The following is a 21,979-nucleotide window of genomic DNA, read 5'->3' as shown; positions in this document are numbered from 1 at the left end:
TCCCCTTGTTAATCATAACCCCGACGAAACACGCTTCGCGGGTAGCGGATCCACTTCTCTTCGTCGACAAACAAGCATTCCACACTCCGTCGGACGCCGTCCACCGTTTGCAGCCCTGCGTGGTTGTTCTCGGTCCGGTGAGATTGATTTGTTCAATCTGGCTTTGAATCTATATTTCAATTGAATTTGTTCCCCGCTTCACCTGTTCCCCGCGTGGTCATTCGTGCTTTTTTTTATTATTAAAAAATCATTTTAATTTGGCTTTGAATCCGGTCGTGCAATCGTTTGAACATTGACGCTTTTGAATTTGGGAATATTTACAGATTGTTTTGTTTTTTGTACTAATTTTTCTTGACTGGTGTGTAATTGGCCATTGTACTTCTCCCCTCTCCATTTTGATCACTAACAACTTGTGTCAAAGTGTCTGGAACAAAAATTTAAAAGGTATTATGTCAACTATGCATATTTCAAAGATTTCAGTGCAGGCAGTGTAATAAATGTCCGCCTATGCATGCAGTGATATCCAACGATTTGAATTTCCTTTTAAACCTATATATTTGGTTTTTAGGTTGGTATTACAGGATGGATGATTGTCAATATAAGGCTTCTCTATATTCAGGCTTGCGTGCATGTGTCTTTGTAGATTTCGTTCTTACCTGGGGCAAATGCGTGCAGGGGGAATTTTGATCGGCATTTCTATACATTTAAGCCAGGTTTTAGTATATAAAGAAGCATTCGATGGCCAAAAAGCCTGGACCAAGACCCAGTAAATTATCAGTGTACCTTTATGTTCCTAATATCATTGGTGGGTATTTATCTTTACTGGTGTTTATTGTGTTTCTTTGCTGTCAATTTACATATTTTGGCAACTATTAGTTCAACGTGCGCGCACGCACTCACATCAGAAGCTAGTGGTAGAAGTAGGTTCTTGCAACTATAGCATTTATTGCCACATGTTGTCTTAGGAATATTGGATTCCAGTACTGTGAATGTTTAAACTGAAGGCTCTGCACTGTTCAGTTTAACAATAGTCAGAACACGATCCTGCTTTTATTAGACACCATCTGTTTGCAACTGATAATTCTATTGCAAGGAAGTTGTGCATAAACATCCAAATTCAATTAAGTTTTCCCTCTTTGTTAATTCTCCATGAGTTCACTGTTTAAAACTGACTCTGGTATTGTAGGATACATCAGGGTTCTTGTGAACTGTGCTGCCTTCTACATATGCTTCAGAAACAGAATGCTTTTCTGTATACTTTACTTTTTTAGGTGGGAAGCATTTCCATGAGTGTTTTCAAGCATCCTTCTTTATGTTCTTTAACTTTTATGGAATTAGGGCGTAATGTGGTTGAACTTGTATTTTCAGCTTTGTCTGCGATGCTGTGGATGGTTGGTGTGCTCGCAAATTTAACCAGGGTATAAATTTTTGTATTCATGTCATACCATTATCAATTTATGTTTCAAAGTCTCCTATCAAATACAATCAATGCATGATTAGTATGTTACTTCACACTGAAGAAACGTGTACTCATCTCTTTCCTCTGTGACTGCCCTTTGCAATGGATTTCATTGCATTCTTGTTATGAAGGCCAAATACAGTGTGCATGTAATCATGGTTTTTTTTTTATTTATTTTGAATGCTATTGTCAACTGATTAAGTATTGCTTTTTGTCATTGAGATCAAAGGTGCAAAAAGGCACACCTAAGGCACTTAGGCAAGGTGACAAGGGGACCCTTGTCTATCTGATGATATTCAGGCACGATCATTTCAGTGAGGATCTCACTTCCATAGCCTTTTTGTGTGTGGCAATTCCCTTTCCTGGTCTGCCCAAGTCAACTCTAGATTTTTTCTGAATGGGTGAGGACAATAAATAAATGCCAGAGCTTATCCATCAAATTTGTTTAGCTCTGGGCTTGTGAAAACCCAAATTAAGAGTCAAGAGGAGATGGTCAAAGACCATTGGGAAGAAGCCAATTTAAGTGAGATAAAAGAATATGTTGGCATATATAAATCCTATAAAAGATGAGGATATGACTTGATGACGAGTGACAACTATGGAACTGATCTGATCTAATGACTCGAATGGTAGAGTCTAGAGCTTTTTTCTGTTTATTTATGAATTTATGAATTTTAGGACATTTTCTCTTATTGTTATGAAATGCTGAACTGTGAGATCTTTTCCTGTTATAAACTTGAATCTTTATGACTCATTATTAAAGTTCATCTTGAATTGTTGAACAGTTCATAGCAGTTGCTCGTTCATATCTATAGTTTTTAGCACCCTCCCTTAAGTTTAACTGCTTGGGTTATTACACTTTATGCACCTTTCTTCACTTCAAGGTGCTAAACTCCTTTTGGTTCCTTGCTTTAGGGCACCTGCTATGTTTATATTGTTGTAAACTTGTAACATGCACGTCCTCCCACACCTGCTAAGTGCTAACATTGTTTCATGTTTACTCATCACTCTAATCATTCTGCAGTCATTGTTTCATTTATATATATATGTATATATATTTAACTTTGGTTTGTAATTAGACGGATCAAAAGCTTAATTAGGAGTGAATTCATGTCATTTATTAAATTGTATCTGTGCTATGATTTATTGCTTGATAAGTTCCTTTTTGGTGTTATGGGCTTTAGTGCATATATTTCTTTCTAGGGTGTGTTTGGTACAAAATGGAAATCAAAAAACAATGAGAATGGGCAAACTCACTCCTATAAACACGGGAAATTCTCTTTCCAAGAAAGTCACTTTGCTGTCCTCCAAACACAACCCTCATTTCAGCCCATTCTCCATGTACCAAATGCAGCCTTAAAGAATCAATGGAAGCTTCAGGCAGAAGTTGGTAAATAATGAGCAGACATATTACTACGGCACGTTTTATATTGTATTTTTACTTTCTCTTTCAGTGTCAACCTTTGGAGCTGTTCTGGACATGATAACAGACAGGTAATTCACTCACTCTCTCCATTTGGTACATTTGCACGCATCCTTGTGTGCGTTGGGGACTAGCACTATGACATTTGAGGACACAGTGACGCAACAATTATGGAATGTCCATATGTAATTTGAACTGTCATGTAGTGTCTAATGAGTGTTGAACATGGACTTGGCTTTCATTTTGAAGCGTCCTTGCTTCATACGCATCCTTGCATGTACACCTTTGTACATAAACACAAGGAGAAGTATTAATAAATAGTAATGATGCTCTAATTTTAATATTCTGTATTCCTATTTGCTCATTTGAATTATTTGTTCCTCCATTCCAGAATTAGTACGGCTTGTCTACTTGTAATTCTTTCCCAAGTATACAAGTAAGATTTTTCAAGCCTTCATGCATTTCGTCAAATATTGGTATTTTAAGCATGTATGTCTGACATACTGGTTGAATTTTTGTGAAGGCCTGGTCTGATCTTCTTGTCACTGCTTGCGTTAGACATTGCGAGCCACTGGCTTCAAATGTACAGGTAATGCATGTAAAAGAATCGATGCCATGTTTTTCCCACCCATTTGTTTTGGTCTTATTTAAGTTTCTTTTGCTGGATCTTCATGCTTCAAATGCAGCACTTTCTTGCGGGGCAAGGATAGTCATAAAGATGTAAAAGACAGCACTAGCTGGCTTTTTAGGGCATATTATGGGAATAAGATTTTTATGGCCTACTGTTGTGTCTCGTGTGAGGTAATTGTCTCCCTGTCTGCTTGATCACTTTTCATAAATAAAACTTTTTAAATTAAAAATTTCTCATTTTACAGGTCCTTTACTTAATCCTATTTCTTCTGCCAGAGAATCAAACGGACAAATTGGTGGATGTAAGTTCTATATTTGGCGTGTTGTTTCAATCGTTTCAGATGTTTAAGATGTCTAGAAGGTTCCCCAAGATCATATTATTAGTTTCTCAATTGTCAATCTTTTGCAGGTGTTAGCGAGTAGTTTGCAAAAGATATCAATAGTTTCTTTCCTGGTTGGTACAAGTTTATTTGGATGGGCGATCAAGCAAGTTGTAAATATTATTCAGGTTCGTACCTAAAAAGTTCATCCTTTTTGTATGACATAAGAGAAGATCTAGCGCCTCATAAACTCAACAATAGGCAATAGTCATCTTTAGTTGTCCGTCAAAACTGCTGGTGGCCATGGTTCGTTTGCACGAAAGCTTTGAAATGCCAATTTACTTGTGAGTCTACTTACTTTGCACTGGACACATAGCCGAACAACTACGTTGTTACTTGGTGCTTCAGCTTATTCCTGCCTGGCATGGTCTTTATGGTGCAACAAAGTACTATTATGACTAACCATTGATTCAAAAAGCTTTCTTCTTCACATTCCTGGCTCAAGTAATTAGTTGATTTTGGTTATTTTATTTATTGCATTTTGTATTCGGCCATGACCGCACTAGCTGCTGTTTTTGTGACTGTTTACTTGCTTACATTTTTTTTTTTTTATATATTTTGCTTGTTCATGCATTCAAGCCCTCCAATATAATCTACACTAAAACCTTTGTGGTGGTTCCAGATGAAGACAGCAGCAGACGTGTGTGTGCTTCATGACATTGAGATAAAAGAAAAGCGCTAATGCTTCTTCCATGACTATGAATCAATAGAACCGAGGTCCCCCACCTCTTTTTGTCATTTCAATTTTCCCTTTTCTGAGTGCCACAATAGTTCGAATTTATTTGTCCGGGCTTTGATGCGGGAATTATTCGATATCTGGCATTTTCTATGAAGATATTTGTTTTATGCCATGTCTTGGCCGCCCCTATTAAGCCTAGAAGCTCCTCTGCACCTTCTAAGGCGAAGGGATTTCAAAGTAACTGGAACTGGTTTAGTTTCAACCATTTGTAACGAGAGAAACAACATTGTTAAATTGGTGTACTCTGCTTTATATGTGCTTGTAAATTCTTCGGAGAACTAGGCTGTGTTCGGGTAAGTTGTGATGGCTATGCACGTCACGACTAGTTTGATTAGACTGAACTAAGTACTAACAAATTAGTCTTCGAGTTTGCACGTCTATTTAGATGTAATTTATGAACCTTTGGAGTGCACGATCAGAGTTAATTTGGTGGAAATCTGCCTTTCTGAGAATTATTTTAATGGCCGGCATTAAAATGTCGATGTTGTTAATTGATATAATCGTCACACTAAGGTGTACATAATTTTGATTTTCAAGCTTTTTTTTTAATTTTAACTCTATACATATATAAAAGAATTGTCATCCACCAAAAAAAAAAGGGAGAAAGAAAAGAAAAGAAAAGAAAAAAACAGCCTTAGGAAGAGTTGATACGACATGAAATCTTGAAAGGTAGTGTTTGGTTCAGCAGGGGAAGGGAGGCGAGAAATTTTAGTACAAAGGTGGGAAGGGGAGGTGAGAGGCTTAATCGAGAGAAGAGGAAGGGGATGTATCTTATGGTTTAAGGAGATGAAAAGTGAGGGATATTTGTTATTTCTCCAAATCTCCCATATTTAAGGGGAGGATAGGTTGGAAGGAAAAGGAAAATTCATTAATTTTTTGTTGGCTTTAATCTTCTCTATATTTTTCCCCAATCAAAGTATTTCCCTTTCATTTTGTCTATCAAAATGAGGGGGGGGGGTAAAATTTTTTCCCGCTTTCAAATTCTTCCAGCCAATGTAGTTTGAGAATTTTTTTTTTTTGGCTAGTGAGAAGTTATTTTAAATTACATCTAAAGCAACATTCCATTTCATTTACCTAGTTAATTGTTAATGGTACAAAAACTTAAAATATGTATCTGCATAATATAAATAGAAAGTCATACTATTTATAAGTTATTATATATAACGCATGACTTACTTTAAATTCCGCAAAATACGATCTTACAATTTAGTAAATAGTTCTCTCTCCTTCATATTTGAAAGTTGTATTTTAGAAGTTTTTTATGTTTCTACTTATAACTTATTTTGCAATAGTTATAAAATATTTTCTATTTTTTGCGAGTATCCTTAATACGGGTAGTGTTGAATAAATTAAAATATGAAAAAGGAACTGAGAGATGATTAAAATTGGGCATAATTTATTGCAGTGAATATAAGGTATTTTTATTTTTAACATGTTAATTCCAAAAACATTAATTAATGTTAACAACTTTATCAATATTTATAAATTAGTTAAATGTAAATTGTAAGTAGGAACAGATAGAGTATTATCATCAATATTCATTATAATCAAAATATAATATTATCAACATCAAAATATAATAGAGTATAAAATTTATAAGAACACAATTCACAAATCATGAACAATGCGACTCAAAAGCATAGTACAAAACCCACACAATCTGGTACTGTGTCTGCCTGTTTGTATAAATAATTATGTAATATTCTTGACGAAAAAAATAATTATGTACTAGTGAGATGTTGCCGGGAATATAAGAATGAAAAAGCGTAAAATCCGAATACCTTTGTCGGAATCAAGAGGTACCATGTCAATGAAGAGAATCAATACCCACCAGCACCAGGAAGCATAAAGCAGCGCTTCCCGTGTTTTAAATCACAAATTTTGGGGCCAGTCTCCGAAAACTACTGGTTGTATGGCCTTCATGCAGAGTCTCGGCTGCATCAGCCCCACTTATAGGACGCCTCTAGTCGCAAGTAAACCTCCAGACCATTTTAGATCCTGTCATTACTACAACTTCTACAAGGTTCAACTGACTCATCTACATAATACCCAAATAAGAATAAAACATAACCCAAATACTGTATGATTGAAATAGAGGTACATACTATCATAAGCGAATTCCATGGCATGATAGACCGATTTGAAATCTACCGAAAGAAGGAGAGAAAAAGGAATTCCGAGCTGCAGAATCACTATAAACCTAAATCATTATACACATTCAAAGGCAATAAAAGACAATCAAGTAGCTCTTCTGAGTTCTGAGGCCCGTGTCTCTAGTTTGTCACCAAAATGATGATTCTGAAAACGAAGTTCCTTGGCAGTTGAAAATGAACTAATATAGGCTAAACCCAAAAAACTGGCTTATAATGATGGCCAATCCAAGGCCTATTGCAACAAGGGAAGAAGCCCAAGTGAGTTTCTCAGTTATTCTAGGCACTCTATCCTTCAATGCCTGGCTACATGAACCTATAAATACAGTATAGCTTCCCATTGCAACGACTGTCCCAAGCAAGAACATGATAAGAAATGCAGCACCAGCCAAGCGAGAAGGCAAAGCTAGGGCAGGCAACACCATCATCAATGCATCTGGTTGCAGGCCATGAACTATTCCCGTGGCAAAAGTAGCAAAGCCAACCTTCTTCTTTCCTACAGTTGGATTATCAAGCGATTCGTAGACATTGACATCACATTCGCCATTTTCTAAGGCAACACAAGGTGTAGGAACTTCTGAAGCTTCCCTAATTCCCATAGCACCAATTACAAGCAGAGTAAGTCCAACCACTCGAGTGCCCCAAGTTCGAAGAACCTCAATGTGAAGCTGATCCTTCAGGAGAAGAAAGATTAAGCCAAATATAACCTGACCAGCATCATGGCCACAACCCCAAAGGGCTCCAACAGCAGCACTCTCCATTCGGGTACGGCCAATCGACAAAGGAGCCAAAGCTGCAAGGTGGTCAGGCCCTGATAGTGTGTGCAAGCAACCGGCAAAGAAACCAGTCCAAGCGCTACTCAGTAGCTCAGTGCGGATTAGTTTTCCACCAACTGCAGCTGCAGCAGGTCCACGTGCCTTGGTGGCAGTTTGAAAGGTTGCATAAGCTGCTGGTGCAACAGCTGATTGGATTAAGATCATGGCAAGAGCAGCCAGTATTGCAAAAGTTCGAGCTGTTATCACCTGAGAAAAAATATCAAAGGACTTTTAAATGTCTGAGAAAACGCACTTATCTGTACATTAACCCTAAGATATATAATACCCCGTGGCCCAAAGGTTACGATGGTTCAATAATATCAACAAAAGGGGTACAGCAGTGTCAAAACAAGATATCAACACAGTAGCCTTTCAGAGAAAGTTTCATATATACCCTAGTCTACTCCAGTCATCCATAATTCAATGTGCATTTCAATAATAAACCCTGATTTATTAACATCAACATACAAATCAGGGGAGAAGGAAATTAAGTTTAGAAGCTTTTTTTTCATGTATAACTTTGCCAATCACATAACCTTGTCCTAAATTAGGGTCGTAAATAAGATATTAGTCAGGTTATAATAGATTTTATTTTATGCCAGTCCATCAAAGCCTATTTCCAGTACGCAATACATCATAAAAAACACTTGACTAGTTGCTATAATATCCTAGCCTTCAAAGTAAATTAATTAAACGGATTCTGCATAGATCAACGACAACAAGATATTATGCGCCTTCCAACAAGAAAAACAACGAAGCTGAATGCTGCAAAGCGCCGAGTGGAGGTGAAGTACTAAATTCAGAAAAAAAGTGTTACAATGCAAAAATTAATTGAACGTACCAAGTAAAGTTTCCTTCTGATTGTTTCTAACATTAAACATCATCTCACAAGGAAAAAGCAACCAGAAAACAGAAAAAAAAGTAATCCTTTCTATGACAAAACAATCGGCTTGGCAAGAGTATGACGCCAAAACACAAGAACATCTGAAGAAAGGGACTAAAGGCAAATGCAAGCAAGATCTCAGAACATTTTAGACACACAACAAAAATTCAGTCTTTTAAAATGACGATAACACGAATTACAAACCTTCCGTCGTCCTAAAGCCTTATCTGTGATCTGATTCATAAAGCTGAATTCGGGTGCCGACCTTTCTGAAGAGCCTCCTCCACAAGGAGAAGGGGATTGCAACTTAATCCGCGGTGGTGAAGAAGTAAAGGAAGGAGCAGTGGACGAAAATGAAGATGGATTTTCATGTTTTAAAGAAATTGAGGTGGCCCGCCTAACAATGGAAGGCGCTGATGTGGGGAAAATGAATCTAGCAGAATCGAATCGAATCTTCCGATTGAGAAAAGAAGTTGAAGGGCTGAGATTAATTTTGGGAGAAGTGGAAGAAGACGAGGATAGAAGCCTCTCCATGGCGTCTCCAGGCAAAAGTTGGAAAGAGGTGAAGATTGAAATAGGGAGGAGAGGAGGAAGAGGACCTCTTGGATAAAGCTCCAGTCCGGAAAGTCATCAAAAGTTAAGTCTTTAAATTATTTCTTGGCCAAACACCGAATAAAAAATTCCAAGGTTTTGCTTATTTAAAACTACAAATCCCAACAGAAAAACCCCCTTAGCCGAAAAACACGCTGTAAAAATATACAGCGAACGCTACCAGTGTAAATATATATATATATAGAGAGAGAGAGAGAGAAAATTTCTTAATTAACTTCGAATTCATGAAAACGCGTTTCAGAATCAAGTCTATTGTGAAAAGAGATTTCTTTTTCTAACTCTTCTTCTTCTTCTTTTAAGGTCACAGTAAAACAGCTCCTGTTTTGTTCTGTGATTGTGTTATATATACATAATTTTCGAGGAAGCAAAGTTTTTTCGTGGTAAACAATTCGACAATATTCACAAAATTGAATGAATGCCAGAAAAAAGTATGTGAGATTTGATGCCGACCACGGCCATGAGTGGTGTGGGCTGGAGTGATTTGACTGGCCTAATAATAATAAATTTCCGGCTTTTGATAAGAGCTCAGAGTCCACCAACCAAAGCGTAATTACGATCAACGGTATTACCATGTCCAAAATAGGAGTGAAGAGGGTTTATGATTTTTGTTTTGTTTTGTTTTGTTGTTGACAGAGGAGTGAACACAAGTTGCTTGTTAATTTAATGACACTAAGACCTATTCAAATTTTGGAGGCTTTAGTTTTCAGTTGGGAGTAAAGATCCTTATGGGTTTAAAGAGACGTGCAATTTGCAATAATGGGGTGAAAGGTCATCCAGGCGCAACCTCTTTTTCAAACAATAGTAACGCATTTTCATCCAGATATGACTGGTTGGGATGGCAGGCCATGTGTATGATTCACTGCCTAAGAATTTTTTTTCTTTTTCTTTTTGAACTCAGAATAATGACAAATAAGATATGTTTGGTTTGTAAGATATGAATATGTGATTTTTTAAAAAAAAAAAGCTTAAAAACCAAATAAACCAAGTAACTGCATGTTCTAAATATGGATAAGTAATGTTTTTAGAATTAAATCGGACATTAAATTGAAAATACTAGCAATTCATGATTCATATGAAACTGATTGTCAAATTGATAATATAATAATTAAATTAAAAAATTTTATATAATAATATGAATGTAAGAAATAAAAATAAAATTGTTATATAACTTGAAAATAAAGTTAAATATTTCAAGTTAATTATCAATTAATAAATTTTATGATATAACATAACATCAAAATGATTCAGTACTGACACTCACAAGAAATATTTCTATACTAATTTGGATTTTTCTGACTTGAATATTTGTTCAAATTAAGACATGTAAAAAAATAATAATGATTTATAAAAAGAAGTGTCCCAAAAAAATGAAAACAAATGCATTATTTTGATATAGGGTTAAAATTGAAACAAAATGCATAAACCAAATTCGTTTTTCCCTTTTCAAAGTGTTTGAAAAGTGAGAAAGGTTTTTTTAATATTAAAATTGGAACAAAGGTAAAACAAAATTGAGATGTCCGGTTTTCACAAAATCGCTCCAATTTGTGGGTCTTTAATGATTCATATTTAATGACTGATTTAAAGTAGCCAAATCTAGTTCAAAAGCTAAAATAGTTTTGCGATTTAAATTGGGCCAAAACAAAAACTGGTTGGCAATCTAATCGGTCATATTGTTCGATTTGGTTCAGTTTTGAAATTATTGTGAGTGAGGCTGTCTCTAAAGCCAATAATTCGGATAGATCGGGCTTAAAATATCATACCATATAAAAAAGCTTATATAGCTAAGCCCAACCATGCCCAAATATTTAAATTGTTAAATATTATATTATTTTATTTTTTTATCTAATTTTAATTTTAATTTTAAAAATTAATATTTTCAATTTGTATATTATTTTATTAATAAAAAAATTTAGGTATTCAAATCAAGCAAGCCCATCCGGATTCAGGGCTTGGCACGGATTTCTTCGAGTGGCCAAATAAGCTTGAAATAAAAAAATCTTTTAAACTTTTAAGCTTGACCCTAAAATTTTTTAGAACTATTCATACTAGTTTGTCAGATTTAATTCAAATTACTGCCTCTAACTCCCTCATAGCAAATATGACATAGTATTAGAATTTAATTATATTCCTTTTCTTTTTTACTTCCTCGTTCTTCTTGTTTTTCTTTTCCTTTTTGTTGTTGTTGTTGTTGCTGCACTTTTTGAAAAAAAAAAAACAAACAAACAAGGCATTTTAAACATGTTGATAATAATCTCATAGCAGGGTAGCAATTTTATGTACTAGATCTGGGTGATTCATTGTAATTTTGAAAGATTGGGACAGCGTGACTTTCTTAGCATCAGCATCACCTTGTATAAATCATTTAGGAGTCAAAATAAAAGCGATTGGTAAACGGTGGATCCTGGGTCCATGGGAACATAAAATATAAAATAACTAAAATTAAAATTAAAATACTATAAAAATAATATACAATTATATCATCAAAAAATAATAATATAAATTAAAATTTAATAGGTTAAAAACTTAAAATTTATCAAATTTTTAAAAGTTGAATGCATATTTATAAAAGTAGGAGTATTTGCCCATTCTCAACTCTATTTATAGAGGCGGATTCAAGTGTATGGTGCCTTGAATCCTTTTAATATGTACTCCATATATGAGAATGTGTTTTCTGGGAAGCAAATATGAGAAGTTTTAATCACCTATGCCACCATGCTATTTTCCCCCCCAGCAGCTCCTTTTACATATTTCACATATAATTTAATATTAGGCAAGTAGCATATTACTTGATATTTTATTTATTCACTATTAACATACTTAATAAAATAATAGATATTGTTAGTTCATGAAAAAGTTGTACCTTTTGTTTTTAAATGTAAGACATCTTAAACAAAAATTTTCAGCACCCAATAAATTAGTTATCTATTTTCAAATTATTACTATCTTTTTATATTTATTCTTATTTAATAGGATAGTTCACTTAAAAGTAAATATAAAATAATTTATTTATTAAGAGTATTTTTTATAAAAAAATACATTAACTACATTTTAAAATATTAAAAATATTTTATATTTTTTAACATCTAATGCTTCAAAAAAATGTGTTATATTTTTGACTGAAAGTGTATTATTTCTTTCTTAATTTTGCCCCCCACCCCTTTTCAAGCTCTGGTTTAGCCCCCATGATAATTTACATCCATCACAGTTAAAAAGTTACTCCCTCTATTAAAAAATATAAGACATTTTTAATAGAATTTTATCCCAATAAAGTAATTACCTACTTTCAAACTAACCTAATCTTTTTAAATTTATCTCTATTAAACATCCTACAATAAATATAAAGGCATTGATTAACAGGAGAATTTTAAAAAAAAAAGCAATAATTACACCTCAAAAAATTAAAAATGCCTTACTTTTTTAACATTCAACTCCTCAAAAAATACTTTATATTTTTGAATAGAGGGAGTATATATTTATGTTATAACTTAGAATTTTAAAAAATCTCTATTAATCATTTATATAAAGATAGCACATAGGAGAATGATAGTTAAGTCTCAAGGAGATAAATTAATTTAAGTCCCAATTAATTTCAAATGCCAACAAAGTCTCTTGATTCTTCAATGTAACTAATATGTCTAATAACATCAAAGATTTACAAGTTCAATTTTCAATTTTGTAATTTCATTGTGATCTATTTGCAACTTATTTTTTAAATTTTAATAAGATTGAAGAATAAACAATAGGTAACACACTCAATATTTTTCATAATTAAAAATGAACATTTGTATTTCTTGTTAAAATTTAAAAAATAAGTTACAAATGAATCATAATAAAGTCACAAAATTAAAAATCAAACTTGTAAATCCCTTAATCTTTTGGACTCAATACTTTTTAACATTAAAAATCAACATTATATTTTTTGTTAAAATTAAAAAAATAAGTTGCAAATGTATTAAAAAAAAATTGTGAAATTAAGATTCAGACTTACAAATTTTTAAAACTATTAAACTTAATACTTTTCAATATTAAGGATAAATATTTATATTTTTTTATTAAAATTTAAAAAAATAAATTGTAAATATATTATAATAAAGTTATAGAAACAAAAGTCAAAGTTATTAAACTTATTATCATTAAAAAATTAAAAAACTTTGTAGACATTTTTAAAATCAACAGTAATTTAATTTAAATTAATTAATTTTTTTGAGATTTTATTATCATGTCCCTCTTTTTTAGAGGTTACACTTGTATAATGTGCTTGATTGCGTGGAGCTGGAGGGATTTAATGAACGTAAACTGATTCGGACTGAACACTTGTAGGACCCCGTGACAAAAAAAGAGCGCTAATCTATGTATGGATAATGTGTTTTTTATATAGGAAAGTGAAAAATTAAAAAAGAAGAAAGAATGGGGTTTACGAAGATATGATGATTGGGGGAGGTGTTGTGTGGTTACAGGGCCACGTGTAATTTTGTGGGGCCTTTGGTTTTGGACGAAGGCATGAGTGGAGATAGAGAGGACGCACCCACCCCACCACCCCACATGCAGAAGGCTTGCACTTTCGTGCGTCTGCCACACGCTTTCTGCCCAGTTCTGATATTTTCCCCAGTCACCATCACATTTCATTTAACCACTTCCTTCTTATTCTCTTATTTTTTGCCCTCAACACTCCAAATCTAGAATCTCAACAATTACAGCCTTAAAGATGAGAAGAAAACACAACCACGCAGATCAAAATTTTACAATGAGATAACTTAGACGATTTTTCAAAATAAATTTAATTCACATATCTTTCTTTAAAAAACATGTTTAGTATTTTAATTGTGATTTTCTTTCACGTTGGTTGATAGTGTTCATCTTTGAATAACAAATTACTAAGCATATCAAAAATGATAAATCTTAATTGATAACAAAAGAATTTTGAGCTCCCTTACCACAATTTACTCAGATGTAAATGATATGCAAAACTTGATAGAACAAATGTTTTTAATTATTACTGAAATGTGAAAAGATTATAAGTCTAAATTGAAAATAAAACTAATTGATAAACCTAAAAGTTATGGGTGTAGAATGTGAGTCTTTTATTAGTATTGGTTGTCTTTCTTTTATGCTTTGGTATCCTATTTATAATATCAGATTGATGGTAATTTCTTCTTTAAGACCTAGAATGTTCTGTCAAAGAATTAGGGATCCCGCAAAATTTATAGCACAGTCTTTACTCAATGTCTTCCATTTTTTGCAACCATCCCGTCTCACCAAGATACTTAGGCATGATGATGTTGCTCCCACGGATTTTGGGATCATTTGAGATCATGTCTTTACGTGCCAACGCTCTAAGGTTTACAACTAACGAGATTTTAGCATGCTTATCCTGTTGTGGCTTTTCATTGAGTTTGGGGCTGGCCTTTCTGTTCAAATGGTTGATTGGACCTGACTTTTTAATTACTTAGCCCAAATAGCTTTATGACTTACCTAATACTTTAGCAAGCAACGTTTCATATTTTAGCCCAAACAGATAGTAACAAGAATACTTAGATAAATCTAAGAAAAGTCCTTTGCTATGTTTGGATAGCATAAGAAAACAGGGTGTAAAAGAAGCGTAGAATCACATGTTTTTCTCTTTTAAAAATAGAGATTTTGAGGATAAAATGTATTATTTAAATTTGTCTTGAATGACAGAAAAAGAGGCTATGGGAGATATTATTGCCATTGTTAAATTAGTCACTTTATTTTTTTTACATGTTTTGTTTTGTTCATTCAAATATGAGGAAAGAAAATATTTTTTCTCAATTTTCTTGTCGCTTGTTTTTCCTCACAATCTAAACAAACCACAAGCCTTACCCCTTGATTGACAATACTGAGGAGACTAGGAAATTACTCATGCAAGATTGGCGTTACTTTTAAAAAAGGAAATAAATATGGAAATTAGGTAATGTGAATTAACACTGATTTTATCGCCCTCAAAAAAACTCTAGTGTAGAGAGAGACCTCATGCAATCTGATCATGGTAATGAGTGATACTGTAAGTAATGAGCGTCATGCTCCTGAACATTTGAACCAGTCCATATATATATATAGGCTTATCGACAGATGAGTTGGGCTAATTTGGGCAGCCCAACCACAGAACCCAGCCCAACTTAAATACATGAAACAACAGCGGATGATCCTTTATCGCGAACACCCAATTACGTTATCCACTCCCATTGTTTGTATCGAACGAGAGGCCGAAACACTTCGTGCCTTGCGTCGTTCCATATCTGCCTCTCGTCAACTCCCATTATCTGTAAGGTTCCAATCCCATAGGGCGCACGCAACCATATGCTACTACACCGGGCTATCCTCCCCAGCACTGTCGCGCCTCCACTGCTCGACTATTTATCGATCCTCCACGTGGACCCATCATATTGATTTAGGATAAAAGTTTTGTTCCTGCGCTTCGCACCAGATCACCAAGCTTATTAACTGAAATTTCATTTCCGTCTTCTCTCCCACGCTTTCTCCACTTCTGAACTCTTTTGCTGCTTCTCTTCATGGCCAGGCCGGTGTCCATCGAAGTTTGGAACCCAAATGGCAAATACAGAGTCGTTAGCACCAAACCCATGCCCGGAACTCGTTGGATCAACCTCCTAATCCAGCAAGATTGCCGAGTTGAAGTAATCGGCTTTCCCTGATCTTTTGTTACTTTGCTTCTCCTTCTTGACATGCTATTAGTGTTTTTCTTTTGTGCAAATGACTACAAGTTTCTCTGTTCATACTCAGATATGTACCCAGAAGAAAACTATTCTGTCAGTTGAAGACATCATTGCCTTAATCGGCGATAAGTGTGATGGAGTTATAGGCCAGGTAACAACAATACGATGGGTCATGTCAGAAATGAATATTTTAATCTTTATGCTTTTCTGGGTTCTTTCATTTTGTTTCGTTGTTCCCTTTGATTTGAAATTGAGTTCGTGTTATAGCTGACAGAAGACTGGGGAGAAGTGTTGTTTTCGGCGTTGAGCCGAGCGGGAGGCAAAGCTTTCAGTAACATGGCAGTTGGTTATAACAATGTGGATGTCAATGCTGCAAACAAGTACGGCGTTGCTGTTGGAAATACTCCTGTAAGTCATCTCTTTTCCTCGCTGTTTTACATCAAACCTTAATAAATGCGCGCAGGTTGTCTTGTTGCAAAGTGTAAGTTTGTTAAATTGCAGATACGAGGTAATTCTTCTCCATGTAAACCAGTAAGTAAGTTATTGCGTGATTACTGATAATATATATATAGATATGTATATTAATCGGGCGGTAATCATTCACCTCTTAAGCCAATGGCCAAGACCCCCCCCCCAAAAAAAAAAAAAAGTCAACGTGAAAAACTTAGTTAAGAGTCCGTAAAGGCATAAATAGTTTTTATTATGTTCTCTAACGTGATTCCAGCAAAATATCGATAGAGGCACTATTGATTGGAAGTACTAACATTCATTTTGTTGCTCATTTCATACATAGGGAGTGCTGACAGAGACAACAGCAGAGTTGGCAGCTTCACTTTCTTTAGCAGCTGCTAGAAGGATCGTCGAGGCAGATGAGTTCATGAGGGCAGGATTATACGATGGATGGCTTCCTCATCTGTAAGGGGAAAAAAAAAAAAATATATATATATATATATGTATGTATATATATAATATGTAGTTTATTTCTTTGCTCATCTTTTATACGCTGTAAGTAACATACTCTGGTAATGGCTGGAATAAGTTCTTTACTTCTCCCATAGATTCGTTGGAAACTTGCTCAAAGGACAGACTGTTGGTGTTATTGGAGCTGGTCGTATCGGATCGGCTTATGCAAGAATGATGGTAATGCTTAATAAGATCAAATATTGAAGTCTTTACGTGCCTCTGGGCTTATTTGATTAAGTTGCAAGTGTTGAATGCTATATTTATTTTTCGGTCAATGTTCGAATGCTATATTTGTCAAACTGCTAGCTCACTGAGAAATGACTAGCCACAAGGACAATGTCGAGCTCTAAAGTTCATTGTACCGGTTACAGATGTGATTTCAATTTGACTCTGATTCTCTATTAATCTAATTCGGAAAACATTTCGCTTTGTTGATGACAGAAAAAGCTTTTGTTCTACTGTTTTAGGTTGAAGGGTTTAAGATGAACCTGATTTACTATGATCTATACCAAGCCGCACGCCTAGAGAAATTTGTCACAGGCATGTACTTGACTTGACTTGTTAATAATCACAGAACTCTATAAGTTATTGGCTTACATTTTCGCCGTTGCAGCTTATGGTGAATTCCTGAAAGCAAGTGGCGAAAAACCAGTAACTTGGAAAAGGGCGGCAACCATGGAGGAGGTGCTTGTGGAGGCAGACGTTGTAAGAAATCCGTTCCAGGAATTATAGCGGAACTTACATGCCTTTTCTGATTGTTTCAAATAAAACGGGCTTTTATGGGTTCATTTTGCAGATCAGTCTCCATCCTATCTTGGATAAAACCACCTATCATTTGGTCAACAAGGAAAGACTTGCAAAGATGAAGAAGGTAAAATTTGAAGGGTGCTTCGTTATTAATTATAGCCTAAAGAGATATAAATGTGGCAATGATGCCATTCCAATCACAGGAAGCAATTCTAATCAACTGCAGCAGAGGGCCAGTTATCGATGAAGTTGCTCTTGTGGAGCACTTGAGAGAGAATCCAATGTTTCGAGTAGGCCTTGATGTATTTGAGGTAAATGGTAATGTTAACTTTTGCGTGTCTTACAATAAGCATAATTTCTAATCCATCTCTTGACAATATATAAGAATAAATTTAACAGGATGAGCCCTACATGAAGCCTGGGCTTTCAGAAATGAAGAATGCCATTGTGGTACCTCATATCGCATCTGCTTCCAAGGTAATTCATTTCCCTTATATTGTGCCAAAGACTTACCATATGTTATATCTACTCTTTCAAGGGTGACAAAGTTGTTAGAAACTTTAGAGTTATCAAATTACTTTATCTTTGTTTGCAGTGGACCCGAGAGGGAATGGCAACACTGTCTGCTCTGAATGTTCTGGTATGTCTTGTCATCTGAGGATGGATCTCTGGCTGTAGGAAAATAATAGGACAGTCAAGATTTGTTTTTTAAGTAGTTTTTTTTTAATGAAATGTCAACACTTTTTCAACTATTGGGAAAAAAATGATGATTTTAAATATAAAAAAACTGAAGTTTGAGAAGAAAACGACACCATCACTGTGCTGCTATTGTTGACATCTAACAGCCGTGGATCCTCTTCTCGTCATATAGGATTTGTTTATCTTTTCGGTACAAATGGCTGTACGAAAATTTAAACATATTCGCAAATGATCCATTCCCCTCTGCATGAGGTGATACACCCTTAGAAAAAGTAGAGAAGAGAACAAATCTTCTAAAGTTGAAGTTGGTCAAATATATTTTGTCTGTGATTTACATAGGAGGAAAGGAGCTGATACTTGTTAAAAATTTAGGGGAAAATTAAAGGCTATCCAATCTGGTCTGATTCAAACAAGGTGGAACCTTTCCTCAATGAGAATGCTCCTCCTCCAGCTGCATGTCCTAGCATTGTTAATGCTAAAGCCCTGGGTATGACATCATAAAATAGTTTCATATGACACTTGAACTAAATATTTTTGAATAACTTGTTCTAGACAGACGTGATGGTTTCTTTTCTCAATGCAGGTTTGCCAGTTTCAAGGCTGTAGACGCTTGCATGCCTTTGATCTTGCGAGGGCCTTCAAGAGCAATGAGTGAACAATATTTTTGGATGTTGAGTTGGGCTCGGGTTACTTTAGGAGAGCTCTGGCATGTGTCTCTACTTTATGTATGACTGATGACAGTGTATGTATAACTTCTGTCATATAATATTGGCTTCATATGCTTGTTATATTACTTTCAGAGATTAAGCGTGAATGAAGTTATGAGTTGAGGCAGGGATGCACCTACGTTTATAATAGAGGGGACAATTGCCCCCACTAATCCAGGAAGAAATTACTTAAAATAACCCTAAATAATTTTAGTTGCCCCCTCAAAAAATTTCAATTGCCCCCCTCACTTTAAAAAATTTCACTTATCCCCTTATAAAAGTTTACTTATCCCATTATCTAAAATTATATATATGTGTATTTTATAAACTTAAACAGAAATAGTTTTAAAATGGAAAAGCAAAAATTTTAAAAAAAATTGCTTATGAAAAGCTTAAAAAAAAAACTCTACCATAGAAAAGAAGTATATCAGTTTTATTTAATGAAAATTAAAAACATGATTCTAATATATATAAAAAAATATTTATATAAAGAGAATATTTTATGTTATTATAATGTTATGTTTTATGCATTTTTTAATACTTAATTTTATTAACTTATACCATTAATAAAATTTAAAAGATATTTAAAATTCTTTATTTTATAAAAATATTAATATTTGGTTTAAATATAAATTATGCCTTCATTGATTAATTTTTTTCGGGTCCGTCATTGACTTGAGGAATATAGTAAAAACAAAAAAAACATAAGAAAGAAAACAAAGTTATTCTTTCCTTCAAACATATAATTTCAGGACAAAACCTTAGGGTTTACATACCCTTTAAAAGGATCAAAACTCATGTAATTCGAGAGTAAAAATGTATATCATTTTGTTGGTGACTTTTAAAAGAAAGATATTTTTACTTTATTCAAAAAAAATATTTTCATGTCGAGTAGGTATTTTTCTATTTTTTTAAAAAGGAATTTTTTTTATTCTTGAAAAACAAATTCAATTAGTATTTATACGGAAACTCAAAATCTCATATGGTCTATTAATCACATTTTTGCCTACCTAGATTCTAAAGACCTCACACAGCATAAAAACATTTTCATTTTGAAAAACAAATTCAATTAATATTCCTGCAGAGACTTTAAAAATCTCACATGATCTATTAATTAGATTTTTTTAATTTTGTTTGTAGAGATTTTAAAAACCTCACACGGCATAAAAACATTTTTATTTTTATAAAATAAAACGTTTCTATTTTTAGAAAAAATGAGTTCATCCTAGTTCACAAGAAAACCAACATACCTGAAGAGATAGCATCTAACAAATTCGAATAGCAATCTTGCATTGGAATGGCTCCACCTCTATCTTTTCTCATGCGTTTTTTAATATGGGGAGATGTTTAAATGCCAACAATAGGAAGCATTGCCGCAACAGGGAATAACTATGTCAATAGTTAATGATGATGCTATTTGGGAAAGAAAATGGAGAAGATCAAACCAAGTGAGCAAATGTGAAACTTATTGAATAATGGTATATGAGAGACAAGGCAAATCAAACAAGGTGAAATCAAATGACATATATAATTAGTTGGATAAACAGCCTATTTGGATTGATATTATAATCAATTTTGGGACCCAAATAATCTATATTTAGAAAAATTACCCAAACATCTAAAAAAGTTGATAATTGATTATTGAATCAGAATTATGTTTTAAAATAAGCTATTGGAGATTGCTTGTAGATTTAATTTTATTATTAAATAATATATTTTACTTCTTAAATAAAGTTTAACAAATTTAATAATATTAAATATAACTTTATAATAATTTAATTTTAAAAAGCAATGTTTTTTATGGTAATTTGTATAGTTAAAATTAATTTCAATATCCAAACAAATTATATTATAATATAATTAATTATATTTAATTAAAATTCAAACGGACTAAACTAAATAAATCTCATTCATTTGAGTCCTACGCTTTACCTATCAATATTGAGATTCACATAGATGAATATATAGGCTTTCATTAGGGCATTTTGGAATAATCATGATTGGGTTTTAAAAGAGAAGCAAGATAAAGACAATAGAGTACTCAAATTCACGTTTTTCGAGGCACTCCTGCTTAGCACTGGGCAATCGGTCTATTTTTGCGAGTTAAATTAAGCCAACTTGTTAGATAAAATGAGTTAAAAAATCTAACCTAACTCATTTTTTGGTTGGTTGATTAACCTGCAAAAATTTACTAGAGTTTTTTTAAACCATTTAGAATTTATATAATATATATTTATTTCATATTTTAAGGTAAATTAGTAATTAAAGAACTTGTAAATAAATAAAATAAATATAAAATTTAATTAAGCAAATTCATTTTGCTAGATTTTTACTATTAATCATGTTCTTGTCTAGGTGTGTTATATTTTTTATTAAGAAAAAAAATTTAAATATAAATTCATATTATTTTTCTCAATGAATTCATATTTATGATTTCAATCAATAGATCTTATGAGATTTAACAAATAATATATATTTAAAATATTTTTATAAAAGCTAATAAATCATCGATTTATAAACTATAACAAAAATTTTATTTGCAAATTGTAAGAAAGATTTACATTATCTTTCAAATATAAATAACATATTTGAGAGTCATAAATTATATATTTGAGAAATATTATCATTATTGTAGATTTATAAAAAGATTTAATGTGATTCAAAAATAAAAAAATTATTTTTTAAAAAATATGTTAGCCCGTTTTAGCTGGCTAATTTTGCGAGTTGGGCTAGCTAGACCCATTTTAAAAAACAAGCTAATTTATTCAACTCAATCAGTTAAATTTGACGGGTTAAATGGGTTAGTTTGCGAGCTTAATCCATTTTCTCGGCTCTACTCCTACCTATTCTTATATTTATATGTTGTCATGAAAAGAGATGATGGAAATAGAAAAAAATCTTTATCTTTGAAATAAACTCTCACCTTTTTTCACTTTTTTTCTCAAACTCTTTTTTTCCCCTCTTCCTCCTCCTTTTCTCCCTTGATCCAACCACCTTCCTCTCCTTTTTATAAATGAAAATTAAGAATTTCATCTTTAATGGTTGAATCCCATCAAATCTTAATTTATGATTAATTTTAT

General features: G+C 33.3%; 3 protein-coding genes across 6 annotated transcripts; 2 read left to right on the top strand and 1 right to left on the bottom strand.

Annotated features, from left to right (window-relative positions):
- Positions 1-5,083, top strand: LOC129292024 (CDP-diacylglycerol--inositol 3-phosphatidyltransferase 1-like). 4 transcript variants are annotated; one of them, XM_054929516.1, is made up of 11 exons: positions 1-137; positions 676-805; positions 1,187-1,271; positions 1,369-1,418; positions 2,914-2,953; positions 3,274-3,318; positions 3,406-3,471; positions 3,569-3,683; positions 3,758-3,814; positions 3,922-4,020; positions 4,515-5,083. In XM_054929516.1, exons 2-11 carry the CDS (start codon positions 739-741, stop codon positions 4,572-4,574), a joined length of 684 nt encoding a protein of 227 aa, XP_054785491.1. In that variant the 5' UTR covers positions 1-137; positions 676-738; the 3' UTR covers positions 4,575-5,083. The 4 variants fall into 4 exon arrangements, with proteins under 4 accessions (XP_054785491.1, XP_054785492.1, XP_054785493.1 ...); XM_054929517.1 differs by having other exon boundaries at positions 644-805; XM_054929518.1 differs by having other exon boundaries at positions 569-805.
- A 1,522-nt stretch (positions 5,084-6,605) lies between these two features.
- LOC129292235 (chloroplast protein FOR GROWTH AND FERTILITY 2) lies at positions 6,606-9,149 on the bottom strand. The gene is made up of 2 exons (XM_054929800.1): positions 8,684-9,149; positions 6,606-7,803 (listed from the first exon to the last, which is right to left on the bottom strand). Exons 1-2 carry the CDS (start codon positions 9,011-9,013, stop codon positions 6,964-6,966), a joined length of 1,170 nt encoding a protein of 389 aa, XP_054785775.1. The 5' UTR covers positions 9,014-9,149; the 3' UTR covers positions 6,606-6,963.
- Positions 9,150-15,396: 6,247 nt separating this feature from the next.
- On the top strand, positions 15,397-18,991 carry LOC129293023 (glycerate dehydrogenase). The gene is made up of 13 exons (XM_054930820.1): positions 15,397-15,744; positions 15,851-15,934; positions 16,051-16,191; positions 16,577-16,698; positions 16,842-16,923; positions 17,214-17,286; positions 17,360-17,451; positions 17,543-17,617; positions 17,697-17,804; positions 17,893-17,970; positions 18,089-18,133; positions 18,565-18,679; positions 18,776-18,991. The coding sequence occupies exons 1-13, from the start codon at positions 15,622-15,624 to the stop codon at positions 18,796-18,798; spliced, it is 1,161 nt and encodes a 386-aa protein (XP_054786795.1). The 5' UTR covers positions 15,397-15,621; the 3' UTR covers positions 18,799-18,991.
- The last annotated feature ends 2,988 nt before the right edge of the window (positions 18,992-21,979 follow it).

This window comes from Prosopis cineraria, unplaced genomic scaffold, assembly GCF_029017545.1.
Source record: "Prosopis cineraria cultivar Desert tree isolate PC_DT_omini unplaced genomic scaffold, ASM2901754v1 PC14, whole genome shotgun sequence".
NCBI classification, from domain to species: domain Eukaryota; kingdom Viridiplantae; phylum Streptophyta; class Magnoliopsida; order Fabales; family Fabaceae; genus Prosopis; species Prosopis cineraria.
Note: the sequence above shows the minus strand (reverse complement) of the source record. Positions and strands in the feature narration are given on the sequence as shown.

Bases quoted from the DNA above. Each gene is read 5' to 3' on its own strand.
- LOC129292235 (XM_054929800.1), bottom strand. From the start codon at position 9,013: ATGGAGAGGCTTCTATCCTCGTCTTCTTCCACTTCTCCCAAAATTAAT. The intron at 7,804-8,683 runs GTTTGTAATTCG...ATTTTTTCTCAG, and splicing joins AGGCTTTAGGACGACGGAAG to GTGATAACAGCTCGAACTTT.
- LOC129293023 (XM_054930820.1), top strand. From the start codon at position 15,622: ATGGCCAGGCCGGTGTCCATCGAAGTTTGGAACCCAAATGGCAAATAC. The intron at 15,935-16,050 runs GTAACAACAATA...TTCGTGTTATAG, and splicing joins GTGATGGAGTTATAGGCCAG to CTGACAGAAGACTGGGGAGA. The intron at 16,924-17,213 runs GTAATGCTTAAT...CTACTGTTTTAG, and splicing joins CGGCTTATGCAAGAATGATG to GTTGAAGGGTTTAAGATGAA.
- LOC129292024 (XM_054929516.1), top strand. From the start codon at position 739: ATGGCCAAAAAGCCTGGACCAAGACCCAGTAAATTATCAGTGTACCTT. The intron at 1,272-1,368 runs GTGGGAAGCATT...TTGTATTTTCAG, and splicing joins TGTATACTTTACTTTTTTAG to CTTTGTCTGCGATGCTGTGG. The intron at 3,684-3,757 runs GTAATTGTCTCC...CTCATTTTACAG, and splicing joins ACTGTTGTGTCTCGTGTGAG to GTCCTTTACTTAATCCTATT.